This window comes from Syngnathus scovelli, chromosome 19 (genome assembly GCF_024217435.2).
Source record: "Syngnathus scovelli strain Florida chromosome 19, RoL_Ssco_1.2, whole genome shotgun sequence".
Classification (NCBI taxonomy): Eukaryota; Metazoa; Chordata; class Actinopteri; order Syngnathiformes; family Syngnathidae; genus Syngnathus; species Syngnathus scovelli.
The window spans coordinates 12,163,179-12,180,625 of record NC_090865.1 but is presented as its reverse complement, the minus strand read 5'-3'; the positions used below and the strand labels follow the sequence as shown (position 1 = coordinate 12,180,625).

Genomic DNA, 17,447 nt, shown 5'->3' with positions numbered 1-17,447 from the left:
CTGGCACTATCTCGCACTACCAACTTTACTGAACTTGTGTAAACCCTTTAAATAGAAGTTTAATACATGGTTTAGCATTCCTCTGCACACTCTTGAATACTGTTTTGCCTACTTGCACTATTGCATAATTAGCACTGCTGCACTTTATACTTATTTGTAATATATATATACAGTATATGTATATATATATTTTCATAGGATATGTTACTTCTATTCAACTGCAATATCACTACTTTGTTGTAAGCCGTGTGCAACGAAATTTCGTTTTGTATGCACCATGTGCAGACAAGATGACAATAAAGTTTGTCTAAGTCTAAGTCATGTCAGGTCAGCTGTCTGGAGAGAGAGAGAAGTCAGGACCTGCGGGCGGAGCACCACCGTGCCACCGCCGCCATGACGGAACTCAAAAGCAAACTCCATGAGGAGAAGCAGAAAGAGTTAGCCGTTACCAGGGAGACATTACTGCGGCAGCATGAAATGGAGCTGATGAGAGTGATCAAAATCAAAGATGGAGAGATCCAGCGAGTGAATGCCTTGGTCCTCAGCCTGAGGGACGGCTCCATGGACAAGGTGATCCGCTCAATCCGTGTCTGACTATCCGCACGCCACGTCGGGCTCCGATGCGGCCGCTACCGTATTGTGTAGCTTGTCCCCAGTAAGCGTCGCGGCGCTCCGTTGCGGTCTCAACGGCCCGATGTGGCGCAATGTCTGCTCAGGTGAGGAGCGGGGGCGCTTTGCTGGCGGAAGTGGAGGAGACGTGGCGGTGTCGGGAGACCGAGCGGTGTCGCCTCCACCAGGAGCGCGGAAGAAGCCCTGGCAGCGGCCCAGCAGGCCTGGCAGTCCCGAGCGGCCGAGCTCCGATCGGCTCATCACCAGCATCGGGAGGAGCTGAGCCGAACCAAGAGAGACTGCGAGAGGGAGATCCGCCGACTGGTAGGACTGATCAGATGCGCGGTGCGTGGCTATGTTCCCAATTTCGTTGTATACCTGCAGTGCAATGACACCTAAGGCATTCTATTCTATTCTATTCTATTTCACAAGAAGAAAACGTCCGGTTGCTCGCTTCGCTTTTGTCACAGCAATGGTGTTCTAGTCGATTCAAGATAAAAATTGGCCGGTTGCTCTCTTTGTTTTTGTCACAATTCTGGCAAATGAGTTTGCCCGCCTGCCTGAGCGCTCCCCGTTTGTACATCCAGATGGATGAGATCAAGCTGAAAGACAGAGCGGTTAGTGTTTTGGATAAATCCCTGGGGCCGGCCACGTCAACCGCCTTCAGCTGCAGACTCAGGCTGCCGAGCAGCAGATCGCTGCCCTGAGGGATTCCCAAAGGGCGGGCCTAAACTACCCTGGAAGTGGGGTCAACGGCGCTACTAGCAATCCTCTTCATAGCGTAAGCCACCTCATCACACACTTGCAGTACGCATGACTTAGTTCGTTGCTGGAGGAAGGTAGCACAAAAACAGTTTTGAACTTTGAACGAGTGGTTGTGTGTGTGTGTTGCGGGGCGTTTTCAGTCTCAGGAGGATCGGGACACGCGAAGGTTTCATCTGAAAATCGCTGAGCTCAGCGCAGTCATCAGGAAACTGGAGGATCGAAACGCCCTGCTTTCTGAAGAGCGCAATGAACTGGTAATTTATTGACGGCACGCTTGAAGGTTTGCGCTACGTTTGATGCGCGCCATCCAGCGAGGCACCCATTGCGCTTGCTTATTAGTTGAGCGGCGCGGCGAGTCGGTTGCCCGGTAGATGTCTTTTATTGGGAGCCAAAGCCACGATTCCGTTCAAACCGATGCAAAAGGAATGGATACGTTCTGGCCCGCGTGTTGTGCGTCTTTCGCATCCCGCACTTCATGCTTGCAGCTTAAGCGACTGAGAGAAACAGAAAGCCAGTTTCTGCCACTCCTGTACAAAAACAAACGCCTGAGCAGGAAGAATGAAGAACTCTTGCTGGTGCTGTGTCGCCTTGAAAACAAAGTGCGCTTTGTCACCCAGGAGAACGAGGAGATGGCAAGCTTGGTAAGTCGACGCGGACAACGGCGGCGTGCCAACAGAGTCCACTGCATTTGTGTTCCACAGAGAAGGCCTAGTTCGCTCAATGACCTGGAGCGCGGTTGCGGCCAGCAGGACGGTGAAATGGAGTTCCTTCAAGTTGTGGAGCAGCGGCACATCATCGACGACTTGTCCAAGGTCTTCAGGCAGGCGACTCGGTGCACGTACGGCAGCGCCGCGCTCGCTCGCTGTCGCCAGGAAACCTTTTCCGTCCAAAGCTTGGCCGGCGGCCGCCATCCAAAAAATTGGCCCCTTAAATTCCGACCTTTCAAGCAGGAGCATTGTGCGCACGCGTTTGAACACGCTTTAGACTTGTTTTGCCGTTTTCAGCAGCTCAAAGCTCCCGTTTTGTCAGCGCCTTTGCCACTCGCTGTGCGCTGAAAACGACGGACTCGCCCGGCTGCTCAGCCCGTCAACCATGAGCCGCGAGCGCGACGTCATTGTCCGTAGGCAGCTAGTGGCAAAATGCACCCTGTTAGAGTTGCGCTCGCTCCAACTTATTTTGCAAGAACTACACGGGAGACAAGTAAGTTCTTTTGGACACCTGCAGGTGGAGAGTCCATCCGTTGTACGAATGAAGTCTGACTCTCGGCTCCTGCACGAGCATTTTTATTAAGAGAAACAGGGTGGGTGTAAGAGTGGATTGAATAGAGAAAGCCCTTGACCTCTAGTCAAAACATAGCAAGGGATGTTTTACGACTTTGTGTAGGAAGGGATAAGCGATAGGGATAAATAAGGGATAAATAATATTATTTATTACAGGTTGCAGTCAAAGTCAAAGCAACATAATTATACGATAAAGATAATCTGGAAAACCCTGACACACCCTGTAGTTGTCACTTTTGGAAAAGACTAGCGTCCCTCCAATCATCGCCGGTGACGGGTTTTTCAGGCTCTGGAGACAGGAGCTCATGTCAGAAATGTCATCGTGAGTCGCGTTTGTTTCTGCGCCGGAGCCGTTCGTTCCCTTTGCATCCAAAGAATCTCAAAGGCGGATTATTTGTGTCGACAGGAGAGAGATTTGCTGCTACGATACCGACGTCGAGAATCTCTGAGGAGGAACAAAGCGTGAGGTCCTGCAAGGTGAGTCTGTTTGTTTGCGGCTGCTTGGTGTTGCGCAAGATGAAATGGCCTTTTTCTCGCTATCGTTCCTCTCGTCGATTCATCGTGAGGTGTCGCTTCAGTTTGTTCAGAGAGATGTTTGCTTCCGCGCCCGCAGGTCATCGAAACATTTTACGGCTACGACGAAGACGTGTTGGTGGACTCGGACGGATCGTCCTTGTCTTTTCACACCGACAGAACCCCCGACACGGAACCCGAAGAGGTAGCCCGCCATTTCTGCCAGCGTATTGGCGCCAAACATTCCTCTTCAGCCTGGAATCGGACTCGTCTTTGCGTCGCGGGTGCTTTGTCGCCGGTCTGACTGATTCTGGTACTAGTGCTGTGTTGCATTGGTGTGTGCATGAGGAGGCGGAGCTTCGCTACCGCCAGCTGACGCAAGAATATCAAGCGCTGCAACGAGCCTACGCTCTGCTAGCCCAGACCAGCGGAGGGGACTACGACGCCGAGAAGGAGATCAAGGTGGCGCCCCTTCCCGCAACCCCCGGCCGGGTCGCAGCCTCCCCGTTCTCACCCAGCCTCGGGTGTTCTCTGGTCTGAAAGGAGGAGGAGGAGCCTCCCTCCTCCTCCTTTCAGACCAGAGAAAAGCTGATGGTAGTGTCAAACGCACCTCTTTCAATAAGGTGCCCCCGGCTTCCCGGTAACGGGTTTGTCTTAGCCGGGTTCGGAGATTCGTCCGTAATCTAACCACCCGAGTTGAATTAACTCCACCGGAATCAATCTAATTTCTGTACGACGCCAATCCCTCTCAAGTCACCCTAAGCTCGAGCCGAGTAACTCAATTCGAGGCAAGACTTCGAAGTGACCGCATCGTATTGATGGCTCCCCGCTAATGTTTGAAGTTCTTATTATGTTACGGATATTTTTAGATGTCTTTGTTAAGACCTCAGGGATTCGTTTGTATAGCGCACCCTAGCTCTAGTTTTGCCGAAGTAAATGTTGATATGGGTCCGTTCTACTTGGTCGCTCAAGCAGCGAGCCGACCAACTTGTTTATTCGAAAGAGAATCGAATTAATAAAAGTGTGACAATAATAGCATTTAAGGAGAAAATTAATGCACTTTACGTTATTAATTCTAACTTCTTATATGTAGATCTAGCACTTAACTGTCGGAGTGCTTCACCCCACTTGATTGCTTAAAAAGAATAACAACTTTCTTAAAACGAATAAAAATGTCTTACTCTATTTAGATTTGCCCAGTAATTAATTTGGAAGGCAAGTCTATTTTTCGATCGTGTCCTGTTTAACTTTTGACGCGGCCCGACAAAATTAAGAACTGGGCCGCGCCCGACGGACAATCGAAATACTTTTATCCTTCACCAACTCAAATAATCTATTTTAACCATCGTCGTTATTTTATTTAGAGGAAGTAAATTTTCAAACGAATTCACTTTTGACAAAATTCACTCTTCCCTTAAATATCTACGAAAGTTATTTAATTCTCTAACATGTTCGGAGTTACTTTTTACGCGGCCCGTCAAAAGGGGAAACGGCCCTGCGCCCTTCAAATAATTAAATTACTTTCAGTTCTACACCAAACCAATAATCCGATTCAAACACTTCCGTTAATTTATTCAGACAAAGCAAACTTTCAAACGGATTGAAATTCACTCGTGTCTCAAATAACTACGAAAGTTATTCAATTCTCTAAAATTGTCTGATGTTACTTTTATTTATTACGGTCCTATGTTATACCATAATAACCCCCCGCACATTAATCAAATTGTCAAATCAACCCCGAACCATCGATTGTACATTCAGTACAAATCAGCGCACAACAAAGTAAATGAATATACACAACACATTTATTGAAGAAACATGAAATAGAATTACAAATCTTAATCACTCCAGAAACCGAACAATTTCACCCACTGATACCCGTGTTAATAAAATCATTCAATCCCAGAACAATTCGATTGCAAAACACAGTTCATGAAAGAGGGAATCAATTTTTAGCCAAGCAAAGAAATCAAGAAGTAAAAATCACATTTGTGCTTTTCCAAACAATTTATGTCACGCCACTATTCTCATAGTGACGGACGGGTCCCTTGATCGAATTGACTAACAATATTGCTTTAAGCTGTTACAGAATACATTTTTAGCCAAGCAAAGAAATCAAAAAGTAAAAATCACATTTGTGCGTCCATGCGTGACTCACAATCCGACACCGTGTTCCTGTTTTATTTCTATTTTAACTTGCTTAGCTTATTTTGGCCCCTTTTTTGGTCTCATGTTTTGGTCTGGCGCCATCTTTTGGACAAATTTGGAATTTCAGCTCTGCCAATTTATTCCTGTGAACAATCCATATTTTACCATTTGCACCATCTCTTCCCCCCATGTTACATGACAGTAGAAATGGGTCACTATCAAAGCAGAGTAGCAGATCTGGAGTCAGCGCTGAAGCAACAAGGACAGGTAAGCTTATCAATGAGCACACCTTTTTCTCAGACAAAATAGCTACATTCTTCAGTCACTCATTCGTCTGGCATTACTGGACCAACCCCCCCCCCGCCCTGAACGTGGCTGGGAAAATGCGGAGAAAAGCAAATGTCATTTTCCAGTCAACCAAAGAATTTGTGGATGAAAATGACACAACATTCCAAAGCTGTCCACGCGTTTGTCTCTTCTAGAATGTCAAGTGGGTGGAGGAGAAGCAGCTGCTGCGTCAGAGCAATCAGCAGTTGGCCGAAAAGGTGACGGAAAGAAAGGCGCTGGGCGGAGTCGCTTGGCGTCACACCCGTCCGGAAGCCCCGCAGATGAGGTCTGACTGTCTTTTCAGGTCAGGCGGATGGAGGCGGAAGAAGCGCGTCTGAAAGAGCACATCCAGGATATCCGAGACCAAAACGAACTGCTTGAGTTCCGCATCCTGGAGCTGGAGGTGGGAAGACTCGCACAAGCGTGTTGAGGCCAGAGATGTGACGGACGGACGGATGCACGGATGCATGCCTCTGCCTTTCAGGAGAGGGAGTGGCGCTCCCCCGTCTTGAAGTTTCTGCAAGTCCGTTTCCCAGACGGCCTCAGCCCTTTGCAGATCTACTGCGAGGCCGACGGCGTGAGCGTACGTAAGGCGTCCCTCGCAACCCTAACCTTAACCTGAGGTCCCAGAACACCTTACATTGCTCCTTGCGCCTTTCCCCAGGACATCGTCATCAGTGATCTGATGAAGAAGCTGGACATCCTGGGCGATAACGCCGTAAGTGTATGTCGAACTCCTTATGTTCGCACTCCACGAGACTCGGCGGCTCAAATATGACTTTTGGAAGGCTTTGCGCTGAAAGAACCTTGTTGACGCTGTGCCTTTGGGCTCTTGCAGAATCTCACCAACGAGGAGCAGGTGGTCGTGATTCACGCCAGGACCCTTCCCACCCTAGCCGAGAAGGTAACGCGCACGTCCACGCACGCTCTCGCACGCTCTCGCATTCTGCTTATGTGACAGCAGCCTTTCCTCAGTGGTTAGAATACATCAAAGTGACCAAGTCAGCACTTCAACAGAAGATGTTGGACATTGAAAGTGAGAAGGTAGACAGACACGCGACATCAGCCAAGGGGAACTCGGGGCAATGTGCCCCAACAATTCTGACCTTGAGCTGTGCTAGGATATGTTCTGCAACCAGAAGGGCTACCTGGATGAAGAGTTGGACTTCAGGAAGCGTTCCATGGACCAGGCTCATAAGGTAAGCCGCCCTCAAATCTCCCGCCGGACCACTGATGGACGAGGATTGCGGCCCAGAGGATCATGGAGCTGGAGGCCATGTTGTACGAGGCGCTACCGCAGCGGGACTGCCCCGCCACGGACGGCGAAAAAGCCAGCCACGCTGGCGTGAATGACGTGCTGATGGCGGATCAGAGACAAGAGCTTAGGAGCGCCGTGGACCAATGGAAGCGAGCCCTGATGTGGGAGTTGAGGGAGCGCGACGCTTGCATCTTCCAAGAGAGAATGGATCTGCTGCACAGCGCGCAACAGGTAAGGGCCCAAAGCCAGCCCGGCACTTACTTGCACGCTTACTGGCTTTTGAAGGCTACTTTCCATTTGTCCGTCCTAGAGGAACAAAGAGCTGAAAGAATTCATCGAAGCTCAGAAGAGACAAATCAAACAATTGGAGGAGAAGTTTCTGTTTCTCTTTCTAGTCTTCTCCTTGGCCTTCATTCTGTGGCCCTAACACCAGCTGGTGAGTGAGCTCCAGCGGCACCGCACTCGACACCTCCGATACACTGCCAGCCGGTCTCAGACGTTGGCAGACGCTCCGATGCCGACGTATACCCCCCGCCACGGTGACAGAGGCACCGCGTCACACCGGCGCTCATCCAATCAGAAGGCAGGAAAGGCAAATTCACATGCAGGGCACTCTTGAACCAGAAGAGAGCGCCACAAAAAACGGTTGTTGCCCCAAACGCGCACTAAAAAGGGTCAGAATAACAAGAGTCCCACCGGCCAGCCGGGGCCACCCGTCCATCCATTTCTTCAGGGGGGGAAAAAATTGGAGTCACCGGTGAGTACATTTTGCATTTAGCTCTGCTTTTCTGCTTCTGTCTTCAAGTGTGTGGCATCCTGCGACCAAAGATTCAGCCAACCCCAAAGCGGTTGACCTCAACGTCCCACCACCATTCCTACCAGAGCAGGTGACGTGATGCTTTGGACATCCTTCCGTCTCAGATGCCCAAAAGTACTCTTTGCCACATCTGCGGCAATACGGTGTCTTTTCAAAGGTGCAAATAAATCCAGCGTGGGCGGAACACGCACGTCTTCGGTTTTTCCCACTTTGTTTGTGTGACAGCTGTTGTGAAAATTTTACACAAATAAAGTTGTATAGTACAGGTTTGGCCAAGCCGCAACTCCCGAACCGCATGCGGCTCTTTTATGTTCATATCAACATTTGTGTGTGTGTGTAGGTGTGTGTGTGTGTGGGGGGGGGGGGGGGTGCGTGTTGGCTTCACTTGAGTTCAATTTAGTATTTTCGTCAAAAGCGCATGTGGTGAAATTCCACAAAGTAGGATGGGCAAACACATTCCAGTAAACTATTAGTGTCAATTGGGCTCTCGAAATGGCAGGGAAAAGATGCACAGCAAAACGAAAATATGTAGATGAACACAGGACGTTTTTATCAGAGTGGGAAAGTTTCTATTTTTTGTTGAACGTGATGGCAAACAATTCTGCCTGATACGTCAGACCTCAGCGCATTTCAAAGATTCAAATCTTCAGCGCCATGCACTTCAGCTCACTCCATGCTAACATTGATCAGGCGTCGAACCCGCAACATCATGCTTAAGAGGTGGACATGCTAACCAGTGCGCCATTATGTCAACGCATAACAACTGTAAATCTACTAAACAAAACAGCGGTTGCTATATGACATCTGTCGCGTGTGGTCACGTGACAGACGTCACGTGATGGGCAGAACTTCCGCCGGAATTCAAATCCGCGGGGAGAGTTAACTTGTTTAAAAGGGAGTGGGCAGAAGAATTATTTAATTTATTTAAATCTATTTGGAGTGTGCGCCATTATGTCAATGCATAACAACTGTAAGTCTACTAAACAAAACAGCGGTTGCTATATGACGTCTGCCACGTCGTGGTCACGTGACGCGGACGTGACGTCGACGCCTACTTTACATCCCACCGATCACAGGACCCCTCGGCTGCATAACCGCGCCCCCTTCCCAACCAATCGGATTTGCTATACGCGAAAACTACGCCAATGGGCGGAACTTCCGCCAAAATTTAAATCCGTGGGCGTGGCTCGCAACAGGAAGTAGGAAAATGGCGATGTTGACAAAGACACAGCGGATGGTAACATACGACTAACAAGAGAAATATTTTTATTTTCTGCTTGCAACTGGACCGTCCAGAGCGTACACGGTAAGTACAACTAATCGTTTTTAAAAAGAAGTACTTTTGTTGCCCTGAAAAGCGAGTGAGTGTGGCGTTTGGGGGGAACGTCGAATTTCGACGATTCTTTCTGGTCAACGGTTGTAAATGATTGCGTTGATTAAAAAAGAAAACTTGATGTAACTCTACTTTTAACTGCCGTTTCAGATAAGCGGGTATTACGTCGCAGTCATGTGCCGCGGATATGACGTAATTGGCTGAACTTCCACCAAAATTCAAATCTGTTGGCGCGATGGCCGTGAGCCACTGAGCAACGACGAATATCAACAGAAATATCTTTATTTTCTGCTTGCAACTGGACCGTCTACAGCGTACACGGTAAGTAACACTCATTGTGTTTAAAGAGATTTACGTTTGTAATAGCAACGTGTAGCTGAGGCGCTAGCAGAAGTGTAGCCGCGTTGCGTTGTACGTGTGAATATTGGTCCAGGCGAAATGTTAATGTTTAATTTCATTCCTTTAGGTTCCACGGTGTTTGTTGGCTGCAAGTTTTCCACTGCAAGAAGAGGCTCGTATCATTGACCAGGAGCGAGCTACAATGGTGAGTAGCCATAACATTTATGTTAAACACTTCCTATTTCATGTCTAACGGTACTTGATTTAACAAATAACCATAAATAAATACAGTGTGGGCACTGAAGTTAACATATGTGATTATACTGCCTAATCTGTCACCGAGTATATTGTTGCAAAGTAATATAAGATCCAAAGTTGTAATTCAGAATAGTTAGGCCATTAGAATTATATACAAGTCTGATTACCCTGAACATAACAACAAGCTATTAATTAAATCACAAATTCTTCAATTCAAAGATTTGGTAGATTATCAGAATAATAATGTCTAACAGTAATTGATTTAACACATCACGATAAGTAGATTGAGTGTGGGCACTCTCAAGTTAACATATGTGATTATACTGCCTAATCTGTTACAGAGTATGTTGTTGCCAAGTAATGTAGAATAGATCCAAAGTAGTAATCCAGAATAGTTTTGAAAAGGCCATTAGAATAATAAACAAATCTGATTACCTTGAACTAAGTGTTGAATATGTCCTATGAAGTCAAAATTTGGCACCATCATGTGGTGAAATTTGGAATTGCATCACATCCAATTTTGCCAGGGAACAAACAGATTAAATAAATCTTAGTCTTAAATAAGCCACTCCTTCTCAAACAAGTAAACTCTGCCCATTTTGCGCAGTAGATGTTCTGTTTCTGAGCCATGTCTTGTCACCGTGGGATAGGGGGGAACGAAATTTCGGTTTCTTTGTGTGTCTTTGGCATGTGGAGAAATTGACAATAAAGCTGACTTTGACTTTAATATCTAGTATTTATACAAAGTCATAATTTAAATTGCTTTTAACCTTCATTCGTCGCTTCAACCAACATTACTCGCTCTTATTACCAACTTGTATCGATTTAACTGAGCGTTTAATACTTCCTATCAGGTCTCAAGTCAAGATTTGGCAAAATACAATTTCAGCAAATCCAATTTTGCCAGGCAACAAAAAGAGATTAAATAAACTAAATAAGTCTTCTTCCCATTAAATAAATCAGAAAAGTCTGTCTTGTAACCAGTCCTCTTCAAACAAGTAAAGTCTGCCCGTTTTTTGCCGTAGATTTTGTGTCTATGCCTAGTATTTATACAAAATCATAATTTAAACGACTTCGTTCCTTCATTCACTTTGGAAATTTGGAATTGCAGCAAATCAAATTTTGCCAGGGAACAAAAATATATCAATTAAACTAAATAAGTCTTCTTCCCATTAAATAAATTAAAAAAGTCTGTCTTGTAACCAGTCCTTTTCAAACAAGTAAAGTCTGCCCATTTTGTGCCGTAGATTTTGTGTTTATGCCTAGTATTTATACAAAATCATAATTTAAAGGATTTCATTCCTTCATTCACTTTGGAAATTTGGAAATGCAGCACATCAAATTTTGCCTGGGAAGAAAAGTAGATTAAATAAATTTAATAAGTCTTACTACTTCCCAAAAAATAAATTAAATACGTCTTGTTCCCACTCCTTTTCAAAAAAGTAGTTTAAAACGAGGGCCTTTCACTCAACCTTTAACCTCAACCCCGCACGTCACATTGTGTTGTATCTGTGAATGTTGGTTGTGGCCAAATGATAGTTTTCTTTCATTCGTTTAGGTTCCACGGTGTTTGTTGGCTATATGTTTTCCACTGTCAGAAGGATGAAAATACAAAGTACAATGCTTGGACGTGGGCGATGACGTCACCGGTGAGTCCTTCCTTCCTATTTATTTACCTTCTAGGTGCTAGAGGCTAAGTGTTAGAAGCTAAGTGTTAGAGGCAACACAATACGAACAACACAACACAATACGAACAACTCAACACAATATGAACAACTCAACACAATATGAACAACACAACAAAATACGAACAACACAAAACAATACGAACAACACAACACAATACGAACAACACAACACATTACGAACAACACAACACAATACGAACAACACAACGATACCGCACTGAACAACACGATACCGCACTGAACAACACGATACCGCACTGAACAACACGATACCGCACTGAACAACACGATACCGCACTGAACAACACCATACCGCACTGAACAACACCATGCCGCACTGAACAACACCATGCCGCACCGAACAACACCATGCCGCACTGAACAACACCATGCCGCACTGAACAACACCATGCCGCACTGAACAACACCATGCCGCACTGAACAACACCATGCCGCACTGAACAACACCATGCCGCACTGAACAACATTATGCCGCACTGAACAACACCATGCCGCACTGAACAACACCATCCCGCACCGAACAACACCATCTCGCACCGAACAACACCATGCCGCACTGAACAACACCATGCCGCACTGAACAACACCATGCCGCACTGAACAACACCATGCCGCACTGAACAACACCATGCCGCACTGAACAACACCATGCCGCGCTGAACAACACCATGCCGCACTGAACAACACCATCCCGCACTGAACAACACCATCCCGCACTGAACAACACCATGCCGCACTGAACTACACCATGCCGCACTGAACAACACCATGCCGCACTGAACTACACCATGCCGCACTGAACAACACCATGCCGCACTGAACAACACCATGCTGCACTGAACAACACCATGCCGCACTGAACAACACCATGCCGCACTGAACAACACAATGCCGCACTGAACAACACCATGCCGCACTGAACAACACCATGCCGCACTGAACAACACCATGCCGCACTGAACAACACCATGCCGCACTGAACAACACCATGCCGCACTGAGCACTGAACAACACCATGCCGCACTGAACAACACCATGCCGCACTGAACAACACCATCCCGCACTGAACAACACCATGCAGCACTGAACAACAATATGCCGTACTGAACAACATTATACCGCACTGAACAACATTATGCCGCACTGAACAACATTATGCCGCACTGAACAACACCATGCCGCACTGAACAACATTATGCCGCACTGAACAACATTATGCCGCACTGAACAACACCATGCCGCACTGAACAACACCATCCCGCACTGAACAACACCATCCCGCACTGAACAACACCATGCCGCACTGAACAACACCATGCCGCACTGAACAACACCATGCCGCACTGAACAACACCATGCCGCACTGAACAACATTATGCCGCACTGAACAACATTATGCCGCACTGAAAAACACCATGCCGCACTGAACAACACCATGCCGCACTGAACAACACCATGCCGCACTGAACAACACCATGCCGCACTGAACAGCACCATGCCGCACTGAACAACACCATGACGCACTGAACAACACCATGACGCACTGAACAACACCATGACGCACTGAACAACACCATGCCGCACTGAACAACACCATGCCGCACTGAACAACACCATGCCGCACTGAACAACACCATGCCGCACTGAACAACACCATGCCGCACTGAACACCACCATGCCGCACTGAACAACACCATGCCCCACTGAACAACATTACGCCGCACTGAACAACACCATGCCGCACTTAACAACACCATCCCGCACTGAACAACACCATGCCGCACTGAACAACACCATGCCGCACTGAACAACACCATGCCGCACCGAACAACACCATGCCGCACCGAACAACACCATGCCGCACTGAACAACACCATCCCGCACTGAACAACACCATGCCGCACTGAACAACACCATGCCGCACTGAACAACACCATGCCGCACTGAACAACACCATGCCCCACTGAACAACATTACGCCGCACTGAACAACATTACGCCGCACTGAACAACACCATGCCGCACTTAACAACACCATGCCGCACTGAACAACACCATGCCGCACTGAACAACACCATCCCGCACTGAACAACACCATCCCGCACTGAACACCATCCCGCACTGAACAACACCATGCCGCACTGAACAACACCATGCCGAACAACACCATGCCGCACTGAACAACACCATCCCGCACTGAACAACACCATCCCGCACTGAACAACACCATCCCGCACTGAACAACACCATGCCGCACTGAACAACACCATGCCGCACTGAACAACACCATGCCGCACTGAACAACACCATGCCGCACTGAACAACACCATCCCGCACTGAACAACACCATCCCGCACTGAACAACACCATGCCGCACTGAACAACACCATGCCGCACTGAACTACACCATGCCGCACTGAACTACACCATGCCGCACTGAACAACACAATGCCGCACTGAACAACACAATGCCGCACTGAACAACACCATGCCGCACTGAACAACACCATGCCGCACTGAACAACACCATGCCGCACTGAACAACACCATGCCGCACTGAACAACACCATGCCGCACTGAACAACACCATCCCGCACTGAACAACACCATGCCGCACTGAACAACATTATGCCCCACTGAACAACATTATACCGCACTGAACAACATTATGCCGCACTGAACAACATTATGCCGCACTGAACAACACCATGCCGCACTGAACAACATTATGCCGCACTGAACAACATTATGCCGCACTGAACACCATGCCGCACTGAACAACACCATCCCGCACTGAACAACACCATCCCGCACTGAACAACACCATGCCGCACTGAACAACACCATGCCGCACTGAACAACACCATGCCGCACTGAACAACACCATGCCGCACTGAACAACACCATCCCGCACTAAACAACACCATGCCGCACTGAACAACATTATGCCGCACTGAACAACATTATGCCGCACTGAACAACATTATGCCGCACTGAACAACATTATGCCGCACTGAACAACATTATGCCGCACTGAACAACATCATGTCGCACTGAACAACACCATGCCGCACTGAACAACACCATGCCGCACTGAACAACACCATGCCGCACTGAACAACACCATGCCCCACTGAACAACATTACGCCGCACTGAACAATATTATGCCGCACTGAACAACACCATGCCGCACTGAACAACACCATGCCGCACTGAACAACACCATGCCGCACTGAACAACACCATGCCGCACTGAACAACACCATGCCGCACTGAACAACACCATCCCGCACTGAACAACACCATGCCGCACTGAACAACACCATGCCGCACTGAACAACACCATGCCGCACTTAACAACACCATGCCGCACTGAACAACACCATGCCGCACTGAACAACACCATGCCGCACTGAACAACAACATGCCGCACTGAACAACAACATGCCGCACTGAACAACACGACGCCGCACTGAACAACACTACGCCGCACAGAACAACACGACGCCGCACAGAATAACACAATACCGCACAGAACAACACCATGCCGCACAAACAGTTTTAGATAATATTACGTCGCAGTCATGCGACGCGGACATGACGTCAATAGGCGGAACTCATGGCAAAATTATAATCCGTGGGCGTGGCTTGCAACAGGAAGTAGGAAAGCGGCAATGCTGGCAAACAAGACACAGCGGTTAGTAACACGACGACTAACAAGACAAATATTTTTGTTTTCAGCTTGCAACTTGATCGTCTAGAGCGTACAAGGTAATTACAACTCATTGTTTTGAAAAATATGTTTTTTTGTAGGCCTGAAAAGCGAGGCAGTGTGGCATTTGGGAGGAACGTCGAACTCGGCGTCTGCTTCCAGCCACAGACGCCAAATTTCGACGATTATTTCGACTGGTCAACGTTTGTAAATTATTGCGTTGATTAAAAACTTTATTTAACTCTACTCTTAACTTTGCCGTTTCAGATATGCGGGTATTACACCGCGGAAATGACGTCAATAGGCTGAACTCTCGCCAAAATTCAAATCTGTGGGCGCAATGGCCTTGAGCGAGACAACGGATACAAACACGACGATTATCAACAGAAATATCTTTATTTTCTGCTTGCAAGTGGACCGTCTAGAGCGTACACGGTAAGTACAACTCATTGTGTTTAAAAAGATTTACGTTTGTGTAGTTTGCGTTGCGTTGTATCTGTGAATGTTGGTTGAGGCTAAATGTTAATGTTTAATTTCCTTCCTTTAGGTTCCACGGTGTTTGTTGGCTGTATGTTTTCCACTGCAAGAAGAGGCTCGTATCATTGACCAGCAGGAGCTACAATGGTGAGTACCCCTTTCGTCGTCCATTTATGTTAAACACTTCCTATTTCATGTCTAACAGTACTCGATTTAACAAATAACCATAAATAAATACAGTGTGGGCAGTCAAGTTAACATATGTGATTATCCTGCCTAATATGTTTATCACAAATATGTCACTAATATGTTTATTTGTTTATCACAACACCTTTGGACCTTCAGCAATCGATTATTTCCCTTCATCTACATAGAGACAGAACGATGGTGTCTTAAACATCTCATTCATTTCACCAAATAACTTCACGCAGGTGGATAACGGCCGTCTCGGTCACGCTATGTTGCGTGATGCAGTTTTGAAGAACCAAATGCATTTATTCAATGAATAAGTCAAGCTAGATCTATGTTTATGATGTTGTACGTTACGGTACCGATTGAAGTTGAGTCCGAAGCCAGTGGAAAACAGTGTTGCGTTTGTGCTCTCCAGGTACAAATGTTGTGATCTCTGACTGACGACCGGGCGAGACTCGAGTAAGAGATGTCCAAACGAGCTCCGGCAGGGCGGGTCAAGGCGGAGCGAACGGACGCCTTTCAGGCCGCCAATGACGAGCTGAGAGCCAAACTGATGGACGTCCAGTTAGAACTTCAGCAGGAGAAGAACAAGGTGAAAACCTCAACAGACAGACACTGCCTTCCTCCCTGCCTGCTTCCCTGCCTGCCTCCCTGCCTGCCTCCCTGCCTGCCTGCCTCCCTGCCTGCCTGCCTCCCTGCTTGCCTCCCTCCCTCCCACCCTCCCTCCCTCCCTCCCAGTTTCCCCGATGTAGATTTGACATGCGTGTGCCATGACTGTGTCAGCCTACGTCAACAAATGCACCGAGGACGTCAGCACCACTAAGAATATCATCACCCGGGGCAACCAACGACCCTGGATGACTGAGGAGGTACGTCAAACGCTACGAGCGCGGAACTCTGCCTTCAAGTCTGGCGACAAGGAGACACTGAGGACAGCGAGAGCCAACTTGAACCGTGCCATCAGGGTAGCGAAGCGAGACCACAGTCGAAAAATTCAGGATCGTTTCCACGACGCCAACAACACCAGGAGTATGTGGCAAGGCATACGGGCGATTACAGACTACAACTCACCCTCCCCCCCCGGTGGGTGAAGTTGATGCTGACTTTCTAAATGGTCTAAATAACTTCTTTGGGAGGTTCGAGGCACTAAACGGCACTCCAGCAGTTAAAACTGTCCCCCATCAGGAAGAGGAGGTACTCTGCCTTGACTCCGCCGATGTGTTGAAGACCCTGAGGAGAGTCAACCCCCGTAAGGCCCCTGGCCCCGACAACATTCCTGGGCGTGTGTTCAGGGAATGTGCAAGTCAGCTGGCTGGGGTCATCACAGACATTTTTAACACCTCGCTGGGCCAAGCCACAGTGCCAGCGTGCTTTAAGACTGCCTCCATCATTCCGGTGCCGAAGAAACCTCAAATCACCTCATTTAATGATTACCGGCCTGTTGCACTGACTCCGGTCATGATGAAGTGCTTCGAAAGGCTGCTTAAAGATCACATCGTTTCCAGACTCCCCCATTATTTGACCCGTTCCAGTTTGCCGACCGGCAAAACCGCTCCACTCAGGACGCCATCTCCTCCGTTCTTCACCTGAGCCTGGCTCACCTGGAGGAGAAGAACACCCATGTTCGGATGCTGTTCCTGGACTTCAGCTCAGCGTTTAACACCATCATCCCACAGCATCTAGTAGGAAAATTGGAACACCTGGGCTTCA

At 47.9% G+C, this 17,447-nt stretch overlaps 1 protein-coding gene across 3 annotated transcripts; it reads left to right on the top strand.

Annotated features, from left to right (window-relative positions):
* Positions 1-807: 807 nt before the first annotated feature.
* Positions 808-7,978, top strand: LOC125987518 (janus kinase and microtubule-interacting protein 3-like). 3 transcript variants are annotated; one of them, XM_068649006.1, is made up of 15 exons: positions 808-1,390; positions 1,515-1,628; positions 1,860-3,131; positions 3,268-3,372; positions 3,516-3,629; positions 5,518-5,582; positions 5,798-5,860; positions 5,947-6,045; positions 6,127-6,225; positions 6,307-6,360; positions 6,481-6,546; positions 6,618-6,686; positions 6,764-6,841; positions 6,898-7,131; positions 7,211-7,978. In XM_068649006.1, exons 6-15 carry the CDS (start codon positions 5,523-5,525, stop codon positions 7,325-7,327), a joined length of 939 nt encoding a protein of 312 aa, XP_068505107.1. In that variant the 5' UTR covers positions 808-1,390; positions 1,515-1,628; positions 1,860-3,131; positions 3,268-3,372; positions 3,516-3,629; positions 5,518-5,522; the 3' UTR covers positions 7,328-7,978. The 3 variants fall into 3 exon arrangements, with proteins under 3 accessions (XP_068505107.1, XP_068505106.1, XP_068505108.1); XM_068649005.1 differs by having other exon boundaries at positions 1,515-3,131; XM_068649007.1 differs by lacking the exons at positions 1,860-3,131; positions 3,268-3,372; positions 3,516-3,629.
* Positions 7,979-17,447: the final 9,469 nt, after the last annotated feature.